Here is a 20631-nt window from a genome sequence, read left to right as displayed (position 1 = left end):
GCCCCAGATGTCAGGTGCCCCCACAAATGGTAGGCAATACATATTGCTAATAAAACATACAAAAAGGTAAAAATAAAACCTTCAGTAACCAGCAAATACACCACATAGGTAGTATAGGTTAGTCCCAGATATGACAGAGGGGCTGGCAGGTGGGTAACCTGGAATGCAGCAGAGAAGACACTCGAACATCTACATTTATGGTAGGTACAAAACTGTACTATGTTCATCATGTTTCACTGCTGCAGTCATTACACTTGGGTAGAATCCCAAAGCTTAGTTTGGGTAGCTGGTTCTATAGAGGATTTGGTGTGGCTATGAGGCCCTGCAGCACTGCAGTGGCAAAGCCAGCTCTGGATCTAGAATAAAAAGAGGCAAATGGTAATGCTTGGTAAAGGTGTGCACTGAACACCAAGTTGCAGCTTCCAAGATATCTTTGGTAGGTACTCCTCTAAGGTATGCAGTAGAAGTGGCAGTTGCCCTGGTGGAATGTGGTCTAATGTTACTAGGTACAGGTTTCCCATGTTGTGTGTAGCAGAACCGGATACTGTGTCCTATCCACTTTGAAATGGTCTGCTTTGAAATAGCCTTTCCCTGTGATCTTGCAGTATATGATACAAACAATTGTTCATATTTTCTGAAAGTTTTTGTTTTGTCCAAGTAGAAGCGCAATTGCCTTTGTATGTCCAAGGAATGCAGAAGTCTCTCCCCTTTATTCTGGGGATTTGGATAAAATGTTTGGCAAGTGAATAGTTTGGTTAAGAGACACACTGGATACCACCTTAGGCATAAAGGTGGTGTTTGTTCTTAAAGAAACCCTGTCTTGGTGGAAAATGATAAAAGGCTCCACTGCCATTAGTGCCTGCAGTTCTGAGACTCTTCGTGCTGAGGTTATTACCAGAAGCAGAGCAGTTTTCCATGATATATATTTTAACTCTGCTGAATTGGCTGGTTCAAAAGGAGGCAAAGTGAGCTTTTCCCAAAACGAAATTGAGATCCCAAGTTGGTGTTGGTGCTCTCCGGGGCAGTCTTATGTTTTTAGCCGCTCTGAGGTACTGCTTTAGCAATGGGTGAGAGAAAAATTGGAGGATCTGTGTTGTAATGAGCCGAGATGGCAGAAGCGTAAATCTTAATGGATGAGATGTACAGTCCTTTGCCCAGCATCTCAGTCAAGTATTGTAGTATCTGAGGAATGTTAGGGACCAGAGGATCAAGGTTTTGAGCCTGGTTCCAGGCACAGAATCTCTTCCACTTTTCTGAATAAGATTTTCTGATGCTAGGCGGCCTGGCCTCCAAAATGACATCCATAACAGCTTTAGAGAGAGAAGTTGTCTGTTTGGCTAATGAATCTGCCATGCAGCCAGGTTTAAGGTTTTGAGCTGACTGTGCAGAATCTGATTGCTTTGCTGAGTCAGAAGGTGTGGAATTTGAGGCAAAATCCCAGGTGGGCCTTGAGCCAAGTTCTTTAAGATTGGGTACCAATGCTGGCGTGGCCAGTCTGGAGCAATCAGAATCATCTGTGTTTTTTTTCTTTTCTGGCTTTTACGAGTACCTTTGTAAGGAGAGGCAGAGGTGGGAAGGCATAAACATTTAGACTTTTCCAACTGAACGAAAGAGCATCCACTTTCCATGCTTGTGTGTGATAAGTCCTTGTGCAGAATTTTTGTAGTTGGTAATTCAGTGGCGAGGTAAAAAGATCTATATCCGGGCTCCCCCATTTTTGCATTATCATGCTGAAAACTTGTGGATTTAATTTCCACTCGTGAGGATCCATGATGTTTCTGCTTAAGTCATCTGCCAGAGTGTTTTTCTTTCCTGGCAGGAATTGTGCTTGCAGATGAACTTGATAGGTTAGAGCTGTGTTCCACAAAGTCATGGCTTGTCTGCATAGGGGGTAAGAATGAGTGCCCCCTTGTTTGTTTATGTACCACATTACAGTGGTGTTTGTCTTGTCTTTAATAGTAATTGTCCTAGATGTAGAAGATCCTTGAAAGCTTTAAGGGTATTTTGTACAGACAATTTCTCTTTTTGATTGATGTGAAGATGCATTTGGTCTGTGGTCCATTTGCCCTTAATACATTTTCCTACCATGTGTGCTCCCCAGGCGTAATCCAAGGTGTCTGTTGTTAAAGTCTGCCTGGCTGTGGAAAGGGTGAAAGGCTGACCGTTGTTGAGGTGACATGCCTGTGCCCACCATCGAAATTCTTGTTGTAGGCAGGGAATTAGTGGTTTTACTGTCTCCAAGCTGTGAGAATGTTGAGACCAAACACTTTTTAGGTACCATTGTAATTTCCTCATATGCAGTCTTGCATATGGAATTAGTAGTATACAGGATGCCATGAATCCCAAGGCCTGGAGAATTTTTCTTGCAGGGAAGTTGGGACTTTGTTGCCATCAATTGAAAATACTGAGTCAGTTGTCCTTGTTTGTCTGGCGTGAGAAGCCACCTGGGCCGTTGTATTTAAGCTGGCCCCCAGGAATATTATCTCTTGTGAGGGCACTAGTTTTGATTTTGTTTCGTTTACTGTGTACCCTAGGCAACTTAATCTTTTTACGTACGCCAGATGCTGTAGAAGAATGCCCTTGTTCTCTGCTTGAATCAGGCAGTCGTCCAGATATGGATATATTTGAATTATTTTTGTCTGCAAAATGCAATTACTGGTGCCAGGCATTTGGCAAAGACCCTGGGCGCAGTAGAAAAGCCAAACGGCAGTGCAGAGAATTGGTAGTGCATTGAACCAGCTATGAATCTGAGGTATCTTCTGCAATTTTGTCTGATAGGGACATGCAGGTATTCCTCTTTGAGGTCCAAAGTAACAAGCCAAGCTTTCTTGCCCAACATGGGAAGGAGCTGTTTAGTGTCAGCATTTTGAATTTCGGAACATCCAGGTAAGTATTTAGAGTAGAAAGGTCCAGAATGGGTCTCCAGGCTTTGTCCCTTCTGGGTACCAGGAAGAGTCTTGAGTAGAATCCTTGTCCTTTTTCCTGCTGTGGTACTTTCTGAATAGCTCTCATGTCTATGAGAGTGTACTTTGTTTTTGTGCCTCTGCCCATTGATTTTGTGGCAGGTCTGGCATTCCTTTTAGCCTTGGAAAAGTGTGAAAGTGGAACCTGTAACCTTGAGGCACAATATTCAGCATCCATTTGTCTTGGGTGAATGCTTGCCAGTTTTGAGAAAAAAGTGCTAGTTTCCCCCCTAAGGGAGCTGCCAAAAGGGAAGAGTTTGGTATTGGAAGGGGGAAGTCATTGGGACGGTTTCCTGTAAGGTTGTGACTTATCCTCACCTCCTTTTGGGTTTGTAGCACCCCACTGCTGGGGTCTGTAAGGGCCTTGTGGCTGAGATCTGCCTCTTGGGTGTCTGTATCTGCCTCTTTGTGGCCTGTCTGACACTGGAAAGGACCAATTCTTTGTAGGCCAATTTCTGCTAAATCGTGGTGGCTAAATCCTTCACTGTTTGCATAGATTTCTTTAATACCTCTTCTGCCTTAATACCAAATAAATTATCTTGCTGCAAAGGAGCATCCAATAATTTTGCCTTAACATGATCTGGTAAACTTTGTTCTTTTAACCAAGCATGCCTTCGAATCACAGATCCTGTAACTGCTGCTCTACAAGAAGCTTCTAATGAATCAAAACCACATTGCAAAGTATGCCTTCCCACTTGGTCAAGTTGTTCTGCATTTGTACTCATTTTCTGTTTTAATTGAGACAGTAAGTGCTGTTGATATTTAAGCACGTGAAACTAGCAATTTAGAGCCCTCACTGCTAAAGTGGCAGAGGTGTAAACTTTCTTTCCCCATCTGTCTAATGCTCTAGAGTCCCTATTCCGAGGGAACTGGATTCTTAGCCGTGGAAGCCTTAACCCCTTTGGGACCCTGGGAAATAGTTTCTGGGTCAGCAACAGGGTTTTTATAAAGAAATTTGAGAGAGTCAGGGACTCTGTAGTACCTGTCTGGCTTGACTGGAGTTGGGGGGGGGGGGGGGGTAAAGAATCAGGATTTAAACTAGATTCAGAGAACACATCATCCAAAATGTCCAACACTGGCGGAATAGCAAGGGGCCTGTGCTGAGGCAGTAAAAGAAAGTCTCTTGAGCCTTTTCTTGGATTCTGAGTAATCCTGGCCCTCCCAACGGAAATGTTCCCTCATGGTATGTAACGTTTACCCAAAGGAGTAATCTTCAGGAGGAGAGGCTGAAGGAACTGATTCTTCAGCATCAGAATCTTCATAGGGGGGTAAGGAATATCCCTGGTCTGAAGAGGAATCTGAATAAATTGAAACCTGGTCAGAGGAATCATAGTCTGTATCCTGCCTAGGCCTTTTATCAGGAGGGGGGATGGGAACCCCTGATCAGAGTTATCAAGTCTTCGGCCATCTTGAGCATCTGTTTTTTAGGCATGGAGGCCTGTCCAGGTGTATGCTGTACTTGCTTCTTTGTCTTTAATGTAGGCTTAGTCTTGGTTGTAGTTGCAATGGTAAGTTGAGTAGGCCTGAAAACACCCTCAGAAGCCGATGCCTGCTCAGCGGCTCCGGACCCATCTGAAGGGTTAATCTCTGTTGGCCCAGCACCTTGAGTACCTAGACGCCTAGTCACCTGCACATGGGATTCGGTCGCAGCCTGTGGTTCTGAGGTAGCGGGTGTCAGGGGCAGCGAAAGCGCCTCACTGAAAACCGGGGAACCGGCGACTGGCCTAGAAGAGGCTTCATCAGTTTTGGGCCTCGGATGCCTTTCCTTATCTTAACGTTTTTTGTGCATTCCGGTCGGTTGTTCCGACGGCATTGTATAATTAAACCTTCACCCAAAGTAATAGCGAGCAAAATCAAACAGACGTTTTATAGTGCGTTTGTTAAATGTAGCACAAAACAGACTAGTGACGTCGTGATCTGGGCCTAGGCATGGAATACAGTAAGAATGAAAATCCTTATGAGGTATTTGCTTCCCACAAGAAATACAATTATTAACTTTTACTGACATCGGTCTGAGACAAGAAAAAGTTTCCCCAACGGGGTACTTAGCTTTATTGAAACTTCGGTTCTGAAATCGAATTTGAAATCTCAGGAGTCAGCCGACCGGCACTTGCGAACTGCTTTTGCTTCTGGCACCGCGCAGCAAGAAAGACTGAAGAAAATGGCGTTGGCTGCTTCTTATATACCCCTGGCGCACTGACGTCAGGGAAGAGGCGACAGCAACCGACGCCGGACCAAGACTTTGGAACTCAGGCTGACTGCGTGACGGCAGGGTAACCCAAGTGTAATGACTGCAGCAGTGAACCACGATGAAAATCAACAAATACCAACAATGGTATAGTAGATTACTCCTAACAAGAAAAACAAGAGGAATTCCAATCAACTAAGATAAAAACAGCTAAATTAACTTTAAGGGTAAGGGAACATTAAAGGAAGAAAAATATGATGAAAAAAGTTAACTTCTCTGAAAAATAAGCTACAAGGCTCAAGAGTTAGAGTAACCACGTCTTTCATAAAAAGCAGCAAACTATATCTGAGGTAACTTAGGGTTGGTGCATTGTGTATAAGCTTTTTTTTGCTTCCCACAAGCTTTAGTAACGTCAGAGTCAGATCCAAGGATCAGATCCAAACCCATCAGTTGAGGACAGAATTAAAAGTGACATCAGATAAAATGTTAACCATAAGAAGATGATCCAGTGGAATAAGTCAATAAGAAATCCAAAAGTTCAAAAATACAACTAAATCCAAAAAGGTTTATTGTACAAAGGACTAATCATAATACAAACATATCCCACCAATCTTTTCATGGTTAATAGCTTTTTTGTTTGGTGCCCTACCATTCAATAGTGTTCCAGACAAATATGATGATTAACACTACCAGAAAATAAAATAAGTTGAATAAATACCACTTGGGAGCAACAAGCGCTGTGTGTGAAACAGCAGCTGAAGTGGGCACTGGTCTACTTTATCAGCAAAGCAAGGGAAAACACAATAGCTTGGGCAGTGCCCCCCAGAAGCCCACAAAAACAAATTTAAACATTACTTACTTCTGCCAAATGCCAATATGCACAGATGTTCTTGACTGTCTCAAAGGCTGCAATAGCATCTTCAGTCTTTCCATCAACCAAATCCAGTGTAGCAAAAGCTACATATGCTTCTTCCTCAAAACATTTAACTTCACCAACCTAAAAAAGATATTTTAAAAAAGTTGAAAGTACTCTCTCAAAAGCTGGAAAAATAAAAGGTTACATACACAACAGCCTTAGCAATCAACCTGCCTAGCAGATTTGAGATCAGCTGGTAATGTGATCTACAGTTAGCAGTGTACCTAAACAAAGATACATTAAATAAAAGCAAGTACATGAAACTCGGAATAAACCTGTAAACAATTTCCAAGTTATACGGCTAATGCAGAAGACTTCAACTTAAATTAAACCAACTTTGCACAAATTCTCAGCCAGAATGAAGTGGAACATCCCTGCAGACAAATGGTCAAAAAATGAATGTGGTAAGCTTAAAAAAAGCAAAACTAAATTTACGAATATTTCCTGACGCACAGAAAGAGCTGTAAAATCCAAGAAGGTGGAGAAATGCCAGTGCATTTTTGAGGGGAGCCAAACAAATCCATGTGCGATGTTCAACTAGCGATATGCAACATTTGGTATGGAACTACATATTAACTGTGAACTGCTACATCCCCAAAGCAACACAGTAAATCATAAATCCTACATCAAATTCAGAATGAAAGCTATCCACCTTTCAACAAAATTATCTGCAGTATTTTTGGCCACACTTCTCTTCCACCCTCATCTGACAGATTAAAGCATTTTCCCAGGGTGCCCCTTGCACCCCCAGAATGTACATACAATCTCAGAAAGCACAAAAACTCAAGCGGAAACATTTCTTCCGTTTTCTCTAAAATAGTGCAACTTCACTATCAACAAATTTGGAAATGAGAGAGCTCAGCTCTACAAAAAGTCCTTTAAGATGCACATCAGTTTATTATACAGTGATGGTCTACTGGGCAGCGAGTAAGATCAATGTTAGATTGTGGACAATTACAGTTTAATCATGACACAGACCTCCTAACCTGCAGGGTAATGCTGAAAGCTAAAAATATAATTTGATAGTCACTGTATTCTTTTATATCATTCTGCAAATATAACAGTACAACTCTTTTGCCCCTGATTTAAGTGTAGAGTAACTAGGGAGCACCACCCATCTGGTATCTGAGGCAGTTACTTTATTCAGTGGCCAAAGAACTGGATTTACCAAAACTACAGGAGGTTTAAATGTGGGTATCTAGCATTCCATTACATTAAACAGAACTCAGCATTTTATCAAGTTTAAATTTTTTCCATCTTCATGCACACACATATTCTGCTAGTTCCGAACCCCTTTTAAAATACTTGGGGTATTGCTTCTGTTCTACATGACTGGTTTGGTGGAAGGGGGTTGTTAGTAATTCTTCTACTGACTTTATACAGATTAGCAAATGGATAGTGTGTCTATTCAAGTATCAGAACCTTACTGTAAAAACATTTTTCTATACCTGAACACAGTAATAACTGTTAAAAAGTGTAGCCTGCAAATTTAGTGACAATGTTACTAAAATTAGACAGCAATTTTGAAAGTGATGCTTCTTTTCTTTTTATTTTGATGTAATAAAAGACAACACTTTTAGATCAAAGATCACTAACAAGTACGTCACTGACCAAGTTTTCCCCTGCTCAAAACTTGCTCTTGTAATCAAGATCTATTACTTTCTCTTATCAACAAAATGTTTGATTCACTTGCCAGCTTTGACTGCTTGACTAGCCATCAATTTAGAAGCTGACAACTTTGTGCAGCTGTACAAACTAGAATGAAGGTTATGGATTTCTAGATAACCAGAACTCACAGTGTTTCACTTTTTGGCATTGCTCAGTACTTCTTAAAGGCCCTACAATAAGATAACATCTCTTATGAAGTACCTTACAGTTTTGATAAAACATACTGCTTGATGACTGAATCAAATTTTCTAACAATCTGTTTACCAACCCGCCACTTGTCCCTTTTCAGGGGTGACCAAGGAGCACAATCTGGTTAATTGACTTGCTCAGAGTCAGACAGTAGGCAATGAAGGTGGAAAGATTCAAATCCTGTATCCTGAGCACAGGAAACAGATCATTAAAAGCTCAAAGTTTGTCCTGTGCATTGCTTGGCAGCATGTGCCTAACACTGGGAAATTCAATTAGCTGCAAGTAAAACTTTCTGAGGGATATCAGATTCGGGTGAAAAAGGAGGTCCTGTTTGCGTTCCAGTATCCACGGAGGATATTTCAGGTGAGACCAGAGGAAAGGGAACCAAATCCGATGAGGCCAATAGGAGGCAATGAGGATTACTGAGGACTTAAGACACTGCTTTCTGAAGAAGCTTTGGTATCAATGGTAGAGGGGGTAAGCAAAGAGACCACCAGGAGGCCAATCGTGAATTAGCTTCCCTTACGGACTCCCTGAGAGGGGGTATGTGAGTGAAGTAGTTGCTGCACTTGTTCTGGGGAGATGTAAATAGGTCGCAGCAGGGTTAGCCCAAGTGGCTGAAGATCAAAATCCACTACTGACTGGTTGAGGGACCACTCATAAGGGGTCAGAAAGGACATGCTGAGCTTGTCTGCCAGGATACTGCATTTCCCCAGTATGTGTACTGCAAGTAGAAAACAGTCTGAGGATATCTCCAATTCCCAAACCCTCATGGCCTCTGCACAATGGGTAAGAGCAGATTCCTCTGTTTGTTGATGTCCCACACCACTGACATGTCTGTATGAATCACAATAGTTCCTAGAGGGGGAATGTCCTGAAAGGCTTGCAATGTAAGGACTGCTTTTATCTCCAGAACACTGACATGCAACCTGGTCTCCATGTGGGACCACGTGGCTTGGACCATCTTTCCCTTGAAATGCCCCCCCCCCCCCATCTCAACTGAGAAGTGTCCGTAGTCACCATGGCTAAGGGAGAATGAAGGAGGAAAGGTCTGCCTATCATCAGGTTGTCTGACAGCAACCACCATTGGAGATACTTCCTGCAAGGCAAAGTCAATTTGATAGGAACAGATAGAAGCTGGTAGAGAATAGACCCACTGAGCAGCCAGGGTCCTCTGAAGTACTCACATAAAATACCTTACTAGAGTGACTAAGGGAATGGCAGCCACCATAGACCCAAGGACCTGGAGTATCAGCCTTGCTGGTGGGGAAGACCGATTTATGACTGTTTGAAAATGATCTCTCAAAGTCTGAACACAATGAGTGGGAAGAACAGCAATCTGTGTCCAGGAAAGCTCCAATAAATTCTAAACTCTGAACCAAAATGGTTTTGATTTTGTCAGGTTTATGGTGATACCTAGATGGTTGGCAAGGTTGAATTAGTAATCTCTAGCGTGGAGTAGTTGATGACCAGTTGGGGCAGTGAAGAGCCAGTTATCCAGATATGGAAACACCCAGAATCCCTGTAATTTCAGGTGAGCTGAGACTATCGCCATGCAGTTGGTAAACACCCTAAGAGCTGTAGTGAGTCCAAAGGGCAGAACTCAGAACTGAAAGTGACTGGCTCCCAGCCTGAAGCGCAAATGACTTCTGGAGTGTCTATTTTGATGCGATACTGTGTGTCCTTCAAGTCCACTAAGCACATCCAATCATCTTTCCGCAGCAGTGGTAAAATGGACTGAACCCATAACCATTTGGAACTTTGCCTTCTTTATGAGCAAATTCAATATGCTTAGATCCAAAATGGATTGCAGATCCCCTGTTTTCTTCGTTACTAAAAAGAAGAGTAAGTTCTGAATCCTTTTTGTTTCGTTGGGGCCTCTTGGGATGACTTTTGCAGTAGATTTAGGATTTCTGCTACTGCATACTCCCTCTGAAAGGGTGAAATGTTAAGGAGAGTCACTGACTTCTCTGGTGGAAAAAGGAGAAAGGAATACAATAACCTCTGGATATAATCTTTAACACCCATTTGTTTTGCGTTATATAGGTCAAGACAGTAGGGTGCAGAGAAAGATGACCCCTGACTGCCTCCAGAGATCAGCAGGAACACTGACAGGGTCCATCAGAGAAAAGTTCCTTCAAACCCTGAACCTGCAGACTCCCTTTGACCCTGGAGCGGCCTACAAAAACATGGACTCTTCGGAGGAAGGAGGATGGGCTGACCAACCACCTCTATCTCAGGATCTCTAAAATGTTCCCAAAAGAGAGATCCTCCAGTGGAGATCCGGGGGATCCTTCCCTTTCATCAAAATCCAAGTCTTCAGTGACCGACTCCAAAGGGGAGTCAATGGACCTCCTTTTGCATGTCCTCTTACAAGGAATCTCCTCTGTGGGGTGCTCAGAGGAGGTCTTGGAAAATGGGACTCCCTGGGGGGGGGGGGGGGAGTTGGGAGGTTAGTCTGGACAGGCTGACTCTGGGCAAGTATGACAGGCTCAAGTCTCTGATCCAAGGGGTCTCGGTCGAAGGGTCATAGCTGAGAGAGACCGGATCCCTATGGCAAGAGAAGGAACTTTCTACAACTTGAAACACCAAGGGGCCTGCTGAATCCCTCCCCAGTTCCACCGGAGCCAAGGCTACAGAGTAAAATAGGGCAGGGATTCCCAAGCCCTGGGTTTCAGGTAGAATCAGACCAGAGCTGTCCAGTGCAGAGAGGAGGAGATGGTTCCAACATACTGGGAGCTGAACCCCTACCCCCGGATCAGATGAGGACATGCTGGATCACAGACCTGCTGCAATCAGACTACAATGGAGCGAAGGAAGTCAGGGTGACTGTTGGAGTTGGAGGAAGGGTAACTCCTTATACTTGACCCGGGCACTCTCTCAGCTATGATCCTGAGACTCTGATACCGAGGCGTGGATCAGAGAAGGAGAGTGAGCTTGAAGGGAAACGCTCTCCAATCCCAGAGTTGATGGAGCAGAGAAGACCCCCAGCTTATCAGAGTCTTAAGAACCTTCCTAATAATCCTGTCCACATCAACTTCTGAAAGGCTCCTAGATGACCTAGAAGGAGCCACTGACAGGGGCCTACAGTGCCTGACGGATGTCTGCTGCAGCCCAAGGGAAGGAACATTCTCAATGTCCAGCACTGTATGACGCCTAACTATAAGATCCATAGTCTTAGGATCTGTGGAGGAAGGAGTGGTTTCAGGAGAACTGGAGATTAGACAAGTATCTGTCGGATCCAAAGACTGCTTTGGGTCCACTGGAACAGATGTAGGTCTAAGATCTGAGACTGTCAGATCTGAAGTTCTCTGAGTTTTGGAAGGTGGCTCTGAAGATGCCTTCAAGGACTTGTGAGGGTGGTTCTTGGAGTCAGATGACCCTGCCACACTCAGAGGGGGGTTGAGGCCCTTGAGAATTATTTTACAGTCGGCTATAGCCCTGGGACTGAAGTTCTCACAGAGCAAGCAAGCCGACCGCAGATGTTCATGGCCAAGGCAACAGACACAAAGTATGTGCATCTGGATGCAGGAAATTTTCGGCCACATTGAGCACCTCTTGAAACCGCCAGGTTTATCTGACATGTTCTCAAGCATCAAACAGAACTAAAACCACCACGACGAAAACACAATCACAATGCAACACAACTAAAAACTAGCCAGTGATGTATATCTAACTACTTTTTTAAAACAACAACCAAGCACCTGGAAAGAGAAAGTCTACAACTAATGGCTGGACAGGAAAGAGAAAGCACAGGCAAAGCCCAACTGTTAAGCACTGAGAAAAGGTGAAGGCGTCTAACTTTACACACACAGGAGGGGAGGAAAAAAAGACAGAAAAAGGAACAGGAAAAAGCACTTTTCAACATGATGAAAAATAGCAATCCAACTGCAAAAGACTTGACCAAAAAAATCTCGAGACTCCATCATGTCTGGCACTGCTGGCAGAAAATGAGATCGGAGGGAGTTAGAGAGCAGTGCATTGTGGGAAGTGGGAGGAGCTCAAGACTATTCTAGTCTGTAAAAAATGTGGCCAGGTCAGATCCGTAAACCAACTGAGGAGGAATGAGACACAGCAGATTCCTAGGTTACAAAGAGTTTGTTGAATTTGTTATCTGCCTTGGCTCTCAGAACAAACACCAAGGGAATAAAGGATGCATTTCCCCATGTTTTGGGGGTGAAGGGGAAAAGGAAGGTGAATGGACTGATTTAGAGTAATTCAGAAACCACATTTGGCAGAAAAAAGGGGTTATTCCTGAGAGAAACTCTGGCCTGGTGAAAAAGTGAGAAGATTCATTGCAACTAGTTCTGGGACCTGTCCTGTTGAGGTAAAGCCACTACACTGTTCTCCAGGAGACACATTAATGTAGAAGCAGGCTCAAAAGGAGTCACAGTAAGCTTTTCCAGCACAAAACTGAGATCACAAGATGTACTGGGAGCTCTTTCAGGTGTCCTCAGGTGAATGATGTCCTTGAGAAATTATTTCAACAAGGGGCGAGTATAGAGAAGAGGCTGCGTAGGAAAGCAGACAAACGGGGAAAAATAATTAATTTTTATGGATGAGCAAGAGATCTCAGATTCAAATCAATGAGTAAAGAAAGAAAGGATCTGCTTGATCTCCGCTGTTTTCTAAGAAATATGTCGCTGTTGGCACCAGAGAACATTTTCTATTTAGAAATGTATGACTTTCTGGTACCAAGCTTTCTATACTCTCAAATTATCCAGTATGTCCTTGTCCAAGGGAAGGCCTTGGGAAGCACCTAGTGAATCAACCATGATGTCAATCTCAAAGTGCTGAGACTGGGGTATATAATGGAACCCCCGTTTTTTGCCTCAGAAAGTACACATGTTGAGGTAACAACCATGTTCTCTCCCTGTGAAAGTTTTGAAAGAGCGAATCGATGTTCTCAGCCAAAGAGAGGAACAAAAATCACCCTTGGTCCTTCTTCCCTGACATTCATTAATATCCTGGAGATGAGTATGGGTTGGAATGTACAAACAGACCTGTCCATTGGAAAGAGAAGGTATCCATCCTCCAGGCCTAAGGATGTTTAGCCCTTGTGCAAAATTTTTGTAGCTGACTGTTTTGTTCTGTAGCAAGAAGGTCTATTTCTGGCACACTACAAGCTTGGCAGATGAGTTGGAAGATGCTCCTTTTTAAGGTTCCAAACGTGACGTTTCACACTTCTGACTTGCTGAGGTGATCTGCAAGAGTGTTGTCTACCCGGACAGGTACAGGGCTAAAATATGATGGCCCAGGCCTTGTGCTGTAAACCAAAATGACAGTGAGGCAGCACACCGGTTAAGAATGGCAAGTGCCTCCCCTGCTTCTTTATTTACATCACTGTGGTGTAGTGTCTGTATTAGCAGAGCTCCTGGATACCAGGTTTCCTTGAAAGCTAGGCTGTGTTTGATAACAGCCATCATTGCCATCACATTTAAGTGCTTTTACAGGAAATACAGTTACCATTTTCCTTGAGGTTGGAGACTGGTGGGAGTGTGCTCCACAAGCCAGACCCGAGGCATCTGCAGTCAGTCTGATTTTGTTGAGAGAACCTTAAGGGTATTTCTAGGTACTGATGGTAAGCAGAGATCCACCACTGAAACTCCTTTTACACAAGGACAGTGGAACTTTGTGATTGAGGGACTGACTGTGCTGATTCCAAATATATTTCAAGTGCCACTGGATTTCTCATGTGGAGCTTGGCTAACAGAACCATTAAGATGCACAAGTCCATGAACCCCAGAAGTTTGAGAACCTATAATGCTGGAACAGACAGAGGGGAAGAAAACAGCAGTAGATAGCTAGGAAAGCTATCTTATCCTTGGGAAGGAAAGCTCTCTACTGGTCTGTCTAGCAAGGCTCCCAGAAAATGCTAGTTTTCTACAGAAAGACACTGGATTTCTTTAGGTTCACGGTGTAACCTAGTGAGAAGAGGATAGTCAGTTTTTTTGCAGGGTCAACAGAAGCTCCTCCACAGAGTCTATTTAGATCAGGCAGTTGTCCAAGCAATGCTAGATCTAAATGCCCTTGGTCCTGCAGTATGCAATTATTGGAACCAGTCACTTTGGTTAAAACCTTGGGTGCCACAGATAAGCCAAATGGCAGAGCAGAAAATGGATAATAACTTCCAACTGCTTTGAAATGTAGATGCTTCCTAGGTGACTCTGCAATAGGAATACGTAGGCAAGCATTTTTAAGCCAAAGGTGACCACATATGCACTTGACACAAGCAAAGGTTGAAGCTTTTGTAAAGTGAGCATTTTGAATTTTGGAACCAGAAGAAATTTAGTCTTGGCAATTCTATAATAGGCCTCCATGTTCCCTCTTTTCTTGGGACAAAGTGTCAAATAAAGTACAGTTTTGTACCTACCATAAATGTAGATGTTCGAGGATCCACATTGCTGCAGTCCTAACTATTGGGTAGTCCGCTGTCCAGTCGGCGCCAGATCAAAAGATGAATGTTGACGTTGCAGGAGAGATTAGATGACGCCAGAAACGACAGGGAACTAATGCGCATGACCGACGTCATATCCTCAGTCTTTTCTTGCCCCAGATGTCAGAAGACCCTAAAAAGACAAGGCCCAATATACCTGCACCAAAAATATGTACAAAATATACAAAATTATCAGCATATAACCTCACCTACACAACCACCCCTAAACACAGAGGGAAGGAGGAGGACTGCAGCAATGTGGATCCTCGAACATCTACATTTATGGTAGGTACAAAACTGTACTATGTTCTTCATCCCACATTGCTGCAGTCCTAACTATTGGGTAGAATCCCAAAGCAGAGGTAAGGGAGGCTGGCAAATCATAAAGAAGCAGGAGCTGACAACAGGCCTTGCAAAATAGCTGTGGCAAAACCAGCCCTAGACTTAGAGTAGAGAGGAAGGTGATAATGCTTAGAGAAAGTATGCACTGAACTCCAAGTAGCTGCCTCCAAAATATCCAATGCTGTAGAAGTGGCAGTAGCCCTAGTGGAATGAGGCCTAATCCCAGCTGGAATCTCCTTGCCATGATGGGAATAACAAAATGCAATGCAAAACCCAATCCACCTAGAAATAGTTTGTTTTGACACAGGCTTGCCCTGTGAACTCAAAGCAAAAGAAACAAACAACTGCTGAGACTGCCTAAAATCCTTAGTCCTGCTCAAATAATCTAAAGTGTGCAAAATCTTTTCCCCTTTATTTTGGGGGTCTGCATAAAAGTAGGCAAATGAATAGTTTGGTTTAAAGCCACACTAGAAACCACTTTAGGCATAAAGGAAAGATTAGTGGGCCTGCAACTCAGACACCCTTCTTGCAGAAGTAATAGCCAACAGAAAAGCAGTCTTCAGGCTCAAAAGGTTGTAGAGTAAGTTTTTCCAACACAAAATTGAGATCCCAAGCAGGAGTAGGTCTAAGAAACTGCTTGAACAAAGGATGCGAAAACAAAGGTGGGTCACAATCATAGTGAGCTGAAATTGCTGCAGCATGAATCTTAATGGAAGAGAAGGACAAACCTTTGTCCAATAACTCAGTAAGATATTGAAGAGCCACACTCAAATTAGGCTCAGAAACCTCCAAATTCTTTGCTGTACTCCAAAATAGAAATCTCTTCCATTTTTCTGCGTACACTTTCCTTGTACTAGGTCTTCTAGCTTCCATAATCACATTCAAAACTTGTTGAGGAAGTTGAGACCTGCTGTGTTTCAACACAGAATGTGCCAGGCTGTTAGATGAAGAGAGTGAAGCTTGACATTGAGCAGATGACCGTCCTGCTGAGATAACAGATGTGGAATCAAAGGTAAAGGCCATGGAGGCTAGACTCCTTAGTAGTGGGTACCAGTGTTGCGAGGCCAATCTGGAGCTATTAAAATCATCCTTGGCTTGTCTTGTCTGACCTTTAAGAGCACCTTTGGAAGAAGAGGCAGAGGTGGAAAGGCATACACATGAAGATTTTTCCAACTGAAAGAAAGAGCATCCACTTTCCAAGCTGTGTGATGAAACCCCTTTGTGCAAAACTTTGGCAGCTGGTGGTTTAGTGGAGAAGCGAACAGATCTATGTCTGGAGTTCCCCATGACACTGTCAATGTCTGAAATACATGAAGATCCAGTTTCCACTCGTGGGGATCCATGATTTGTCTGCTTAACACATCTGCTAAGGAGTTCTGTGCTCCAGAAACCTTGCCTGAAGAGTTAGTTGCAAGCTGAGCGCAGTCTCCCATAAAATCATTGCTTGCCTGCATAGAGGATAAGAATGTGTTCCCCTTGTTTGTTGATGTACCACATGACAGTTGTGTTGTCTGTTAGAATCAACACCTGCCCTGGAAGAAGTAACTCCTTGAAAGCCATTAATGCAAACTGGACTGCTAACATCTCCTTCATGTTGATATGTAGATGCTGTAGTCTGGCAGGCCACTTGTCTTGTATCCACTTTCCATTTAGATGAGCTCCCCAAGCAATGTCCGAGGCATCTGTCGTTAAAATCTGACTCGCCTCTGGCCGGGTCACAGAGAGTCCCTTGTTTAGGTGACATTCCTGAGCCCACCACAAAAATTCTTTTTGAAGGCAAGGTATTATTTGAATGACAGTGTCCAAATCCTGGCAGTGCTGTGACCATACATTTATGAGAAACCATTGTAGCTTCCTCATATGCAGTTTGGCATTGGGAAGCACCAGAATACAAGATGCCATGAACCCTAATGCTTGAAGGACTGTCCTTGCAGTCAGCACGGACTGATGAGATAGTTGATGGAAGTAAAGTGACAGACTCTTTTGTTTGTCAAGGCCATCTGGGCTGCTGTATTCAGTCTCACACCCAGAAAGCACATGTCTTGAGAGGGTACTAGACTGGACTTTATTAGAATACCCTAGGCATCTTAGCACTGCTATAACATATTCCAGATGCTGTAGAAGGTCTTCCTTTTCTTGAGCCAGAATCAGGCAGTCGCCAAGTAAGGATAGATTTGAATTAGCCTGAAGTAAGCTATCACTGGAGCCAGAACCTTTGTGAATACTAGATAAGCCAAAGGGCAATGCAGAGAACTGATAATGAGAATTTCCAATACTTCCTGCAACTTAGTCTTATAGGCACATGAAGGTAAGCTTCCTTGAGATCTAAAGTTACCATCCAGTGATCTTTGCCCAGCAGAGGTAAAAGCTGTTGTAACGTCAACATCTTGAACTTGGGAATGTCCAGATAAGTGTTGAGGATAGATAAATCCAAAGTTCCCCTTCTTTGGTACTAGGAACAGGCGAGAATAAAATCCTAGGCCCCTTTCTGATACAGGGACTGGCTGAATGGCTATTTGGAGTAACAGAGAAATTTGCTTGTGAGCCTCTTTCCTTTGTGGAGGAGGGCATGCCTTTGAAAGGGGGTAATGTATGGAAATAAAACCTGTAACCGTGGTAAATGATATCCAGCACCCATCTGTCTTGAGTAATTAAATCCCAATTTTCTTTGAAAAGAGACAGTCTTCCTCCCAAAGGAGCTGCCAGACGAGAATCTACTGGCAGCTGAAAAGGCAGGTCATTGGGTCTGTTTACGAAAGGACTGACCCCTGCCCTCACCAGAAGTCTGAGCAGGTGAACTCCCTGTTCTAGGCCTAAAAGAACCTTGAGCTCTGCCCTTAGACTGGGAATCATAAGCAGGATATGTCCATCCCTTAGTAGGCCAATTTCTACTAAACCGGTGGCTGCACCTGCAAAAATCTTTAACAGTTTGCATAGACTTAGCTTTGTCCTCCATTTTCTTTAAAACTGCTTCCACAGAACCAAACAACACATCAGACTGTAAAGGAGCATCCAAAATCCTTGTCTTAACATGCTCAGCTAAATTCTGATCCCTCAACCAGGCATGCCTGCGAAGAACAGAACTAGTGGCAGCCACCAGGCCTGTACAGCATCAAAACCACATTGCAAAGAATGCTTACCCACTTGTTCAGACACATGAACTAAATCCAGCAACTCTTTACACTCAATACCTTCCGCCAAAGCATCCACCTTAGATTTCAATTGTGAAAGGAGATAATTTTGATATTTTAGCATGTCATGGCTAAAGTGGAAGAAGTATACACTTTCTTTCCCCATCTATCCAAAGCCCTTGCCTCTTTATCAGTAGGAACAGGGTTTTTAACAACAGAGGCCTTAACACCTTTAGGTCCCTGAGAAACAGCGGTCTGCCCTAGGACTCTTAAAAGATACTTATGAGCTTCAGGCACCCTATAGTACCTATCAGGTTTAACAGGAGCAGGAGGCAAAGAATCAGGGTTCAGGGAAGCCTCTGCAAAACATCTTCCACCACATTCAACACAGGAGGAATAGCTAAGGGCCTATGCTGGGGTAAAACAAGAATTCCTAAGCCTTTTCCTGGAATCAGAGTAATCTTGGCCTTCCCATTTAAAGTGCTCCTCATGGAATGCAGAGTCTCTGAAAATGAGAAATCCTCGGAGGAGAAGCTGTAGGAGTGGAATCATCCACATCAGAATCAGAATAAGGAGGAAACTCCTGCAAGTCTTCCGCAGAAGACTCAGAAGCCTCGAACACTGTTCAAAACTCTCAAACTCAGGTTCCACCCTAGGCCTCTTATCAGGAGGGGCATAGAACCTCTAATCAGAGTAATCAAATCTTCTGCCATTTTAAGCATATGTTTAGGCACAGAACCTGAAGTGCTAGGAGAAGCCCCCACTGAAGCCAGACTTGGCCTACCTCTCAAAGAAGTCTTGGAAACAGAAGGAGAGGCTCTAACTACCTTGGTCAGCCTGGCCTACCTCCTGAGAAGGCACATCCTGCAACAGTAAAGTCTCTGCCTGAGACTCCAAAGAAACTCCTGGCAAAACCTCTGGCTCCACTGAGTTCATCAACCCATTTTATAATTACAACGCTTCCCAAACACTAACCTGGCACAGTCTAACCATCCAACAACGCCGTGCTCAGGCCCTAAACAAGGTATACACAAAGTATGGTAATCCCTATGAGGTATCTGTTTCCCACAAGAAATACAGTTATTCACTTTTTCTGACATCCGTTAAATACTGAGGCAAGAAAAACCAAAATGTTCTAGCCAACTTTGATTCGGTCTGAAACTCCGACTTCAGAAAATTTCAGAACGCCAACCTGCACAAAACTGCTTCTGCATGGACTACCCAATAGTTAGGACTGCAGCAATGTGGGATGAAGAACATCCTCGTCCCCTTTGGTGAAAAGGTACTTCCTCAGTGGGGCCTTGCTGCAGGAGCAGACCTACACAGTATACAGCTTCTTTTATCTGATCTGTAGCAACAGAATAAATGTCAGCAAGCTTTGGAAGGGAAGAAAAGGAGTGTTTGTAACCAGACTTCATACAGAGCACCCATTTGTCTTTGATAATTTTCTCGTAATGTTCAAGATAGCCAACCTTCCTCCTAATCGTAATGGAGAAGAGAGGGATGGGAGGGGTTGGGGTGCGACTTGAGGGAGAAGGAACAGGGAGGGACCTAGCTGAGTCATGGTTGCCTCCCTGTTTGGCCCCTGGGGTTAGGGACCACTATGTCTTGAAAAAGATTCAGGTTGCCATCTTTTCTGTTGCTTCAGTGAACTATCCCTTCAAAGACTTCTCCCTCTTTGCTTTTCCTGGGGGGGGGGCAGGATTTAGGATAGTTCTTGCTAAACCTGCAGAAAGTCCTTGACAGTCTAAAATCAACTTAGCCTTCTCCGCCGGTTTTTTGAAAACAGCCTCTGCTTTGGGCAGAAACAAACTCCTTGTCTAGAGGAGCATCTAGAATCTCAGACTTAACATGATCTCACAATCTTACAGGGGTTTTCTGTTGACTATGTGCAGGCCACTGCCACCTGTCAGTGGCCTGTTCTCAGTTCTTCTGACCCTCCCCCTTTCACATGGTCCAGAAGGGCTTCCTGGCACTTAACCATATGAAACAGGCAAAAGAGAGCTCTCATTGCCAGGGTGGCAGAAGTATAAAGCTTTTTAGCACAACAATCCAGTGTTCTCCATTCTATCATTTAGCTATGGGTTCCTGAAAGTGCTGCCCGTAGGTCCCAGTCACCACTTCAGGATCTGAAGGAGCCTTCTGAAAAAGGTATTTGTGGGAGTCCAGAACCCTGTAAGAGAGGTCTAACAGGTCATTGGGAGTCAGGCTGCAAGGATGCATCAGAAATATAACCTAAAATTTGCAATACTGGAGGAATGACTAAAGGTTTAGACACAGGGAGCTTACATTCTCTAAACCTTTTAGACTGAGGGTAATCCTTAGCCCCCCAATGGAAATACACTGATGTCCTTACATTCACCGCTGCAGTATTCTTATCTATATGGGATTTCTTGCTGCAGAAGTCTGACATGAGACCAGTCTTCCAAAGACTTATACATTTCTAAGGTAAGCTGATCACCATCACACACACCCTGCGTAATGAAGGGCATAAAGGTGTTCAGACTTACCAAAAACATAACTTCTATGTCACCAGTCTGAATATATCTTCTTTGCCAGTTGGCACTTCTGGTATGGGTTCTTGCTGTCAAGAGTCAAGTGACTCCAAGCAGTTTACATCCCTTCCTGTCAGAACACTGTGGCAGATACTGAGCAGGTCCTTAACTCAGTCCAATGATTGGAAGCTTCACAGGGATGTGTTGCTGGACATCATCTACTAGTGGGTACTCAAGTGGATCTTTTTGCATCTCCTCTGAACAACTTCTGTTTTGTGTTATAGTCTCAGGTCCTCTGGTATG

At 43.7% G+C, this 20631-nt stretch overlaps 1 protein-coding gene across 1 annotated transcript in view; it reads right to left on the bottom strand.

The window, feature by feature from the left end:
• Positions 1-20631, bottom strand: part of LOC122801555 (E3 SUMO-protein ligase RanBP2-like) — a 2328503-nt gene that overhangs the window by 1616434 nt on the left and 691438 nt on the right. Inside the window, exon 8 of the mRNA XM_044070992.1 lies at positions 6011-6148. Coding sequence (XP_043926927.1) covers positions 6011-6148 — 138 coding nt within the window. The remainder of the gene's footprint in view (positions 1-6010; positions 6149-20631) is intronic.

This window comes from Protopterus annectens, chromosome 5.part0 (genome assembly GCF_019279795.1).
Source record: "Protopterus annectens isolate FY-2018-M chromosome 5.part0, PAN1.0, whole genome shotgun sequence".
Lineage (NCBI taxonomy): Eukaryota > Metazoa > Chordata > Ceratodontiformes > Protopteridae > Protopterus > Protopterus annectens.
This window is presented reverse-complemented; position numbering and strand designations above follow the sequence as displayed.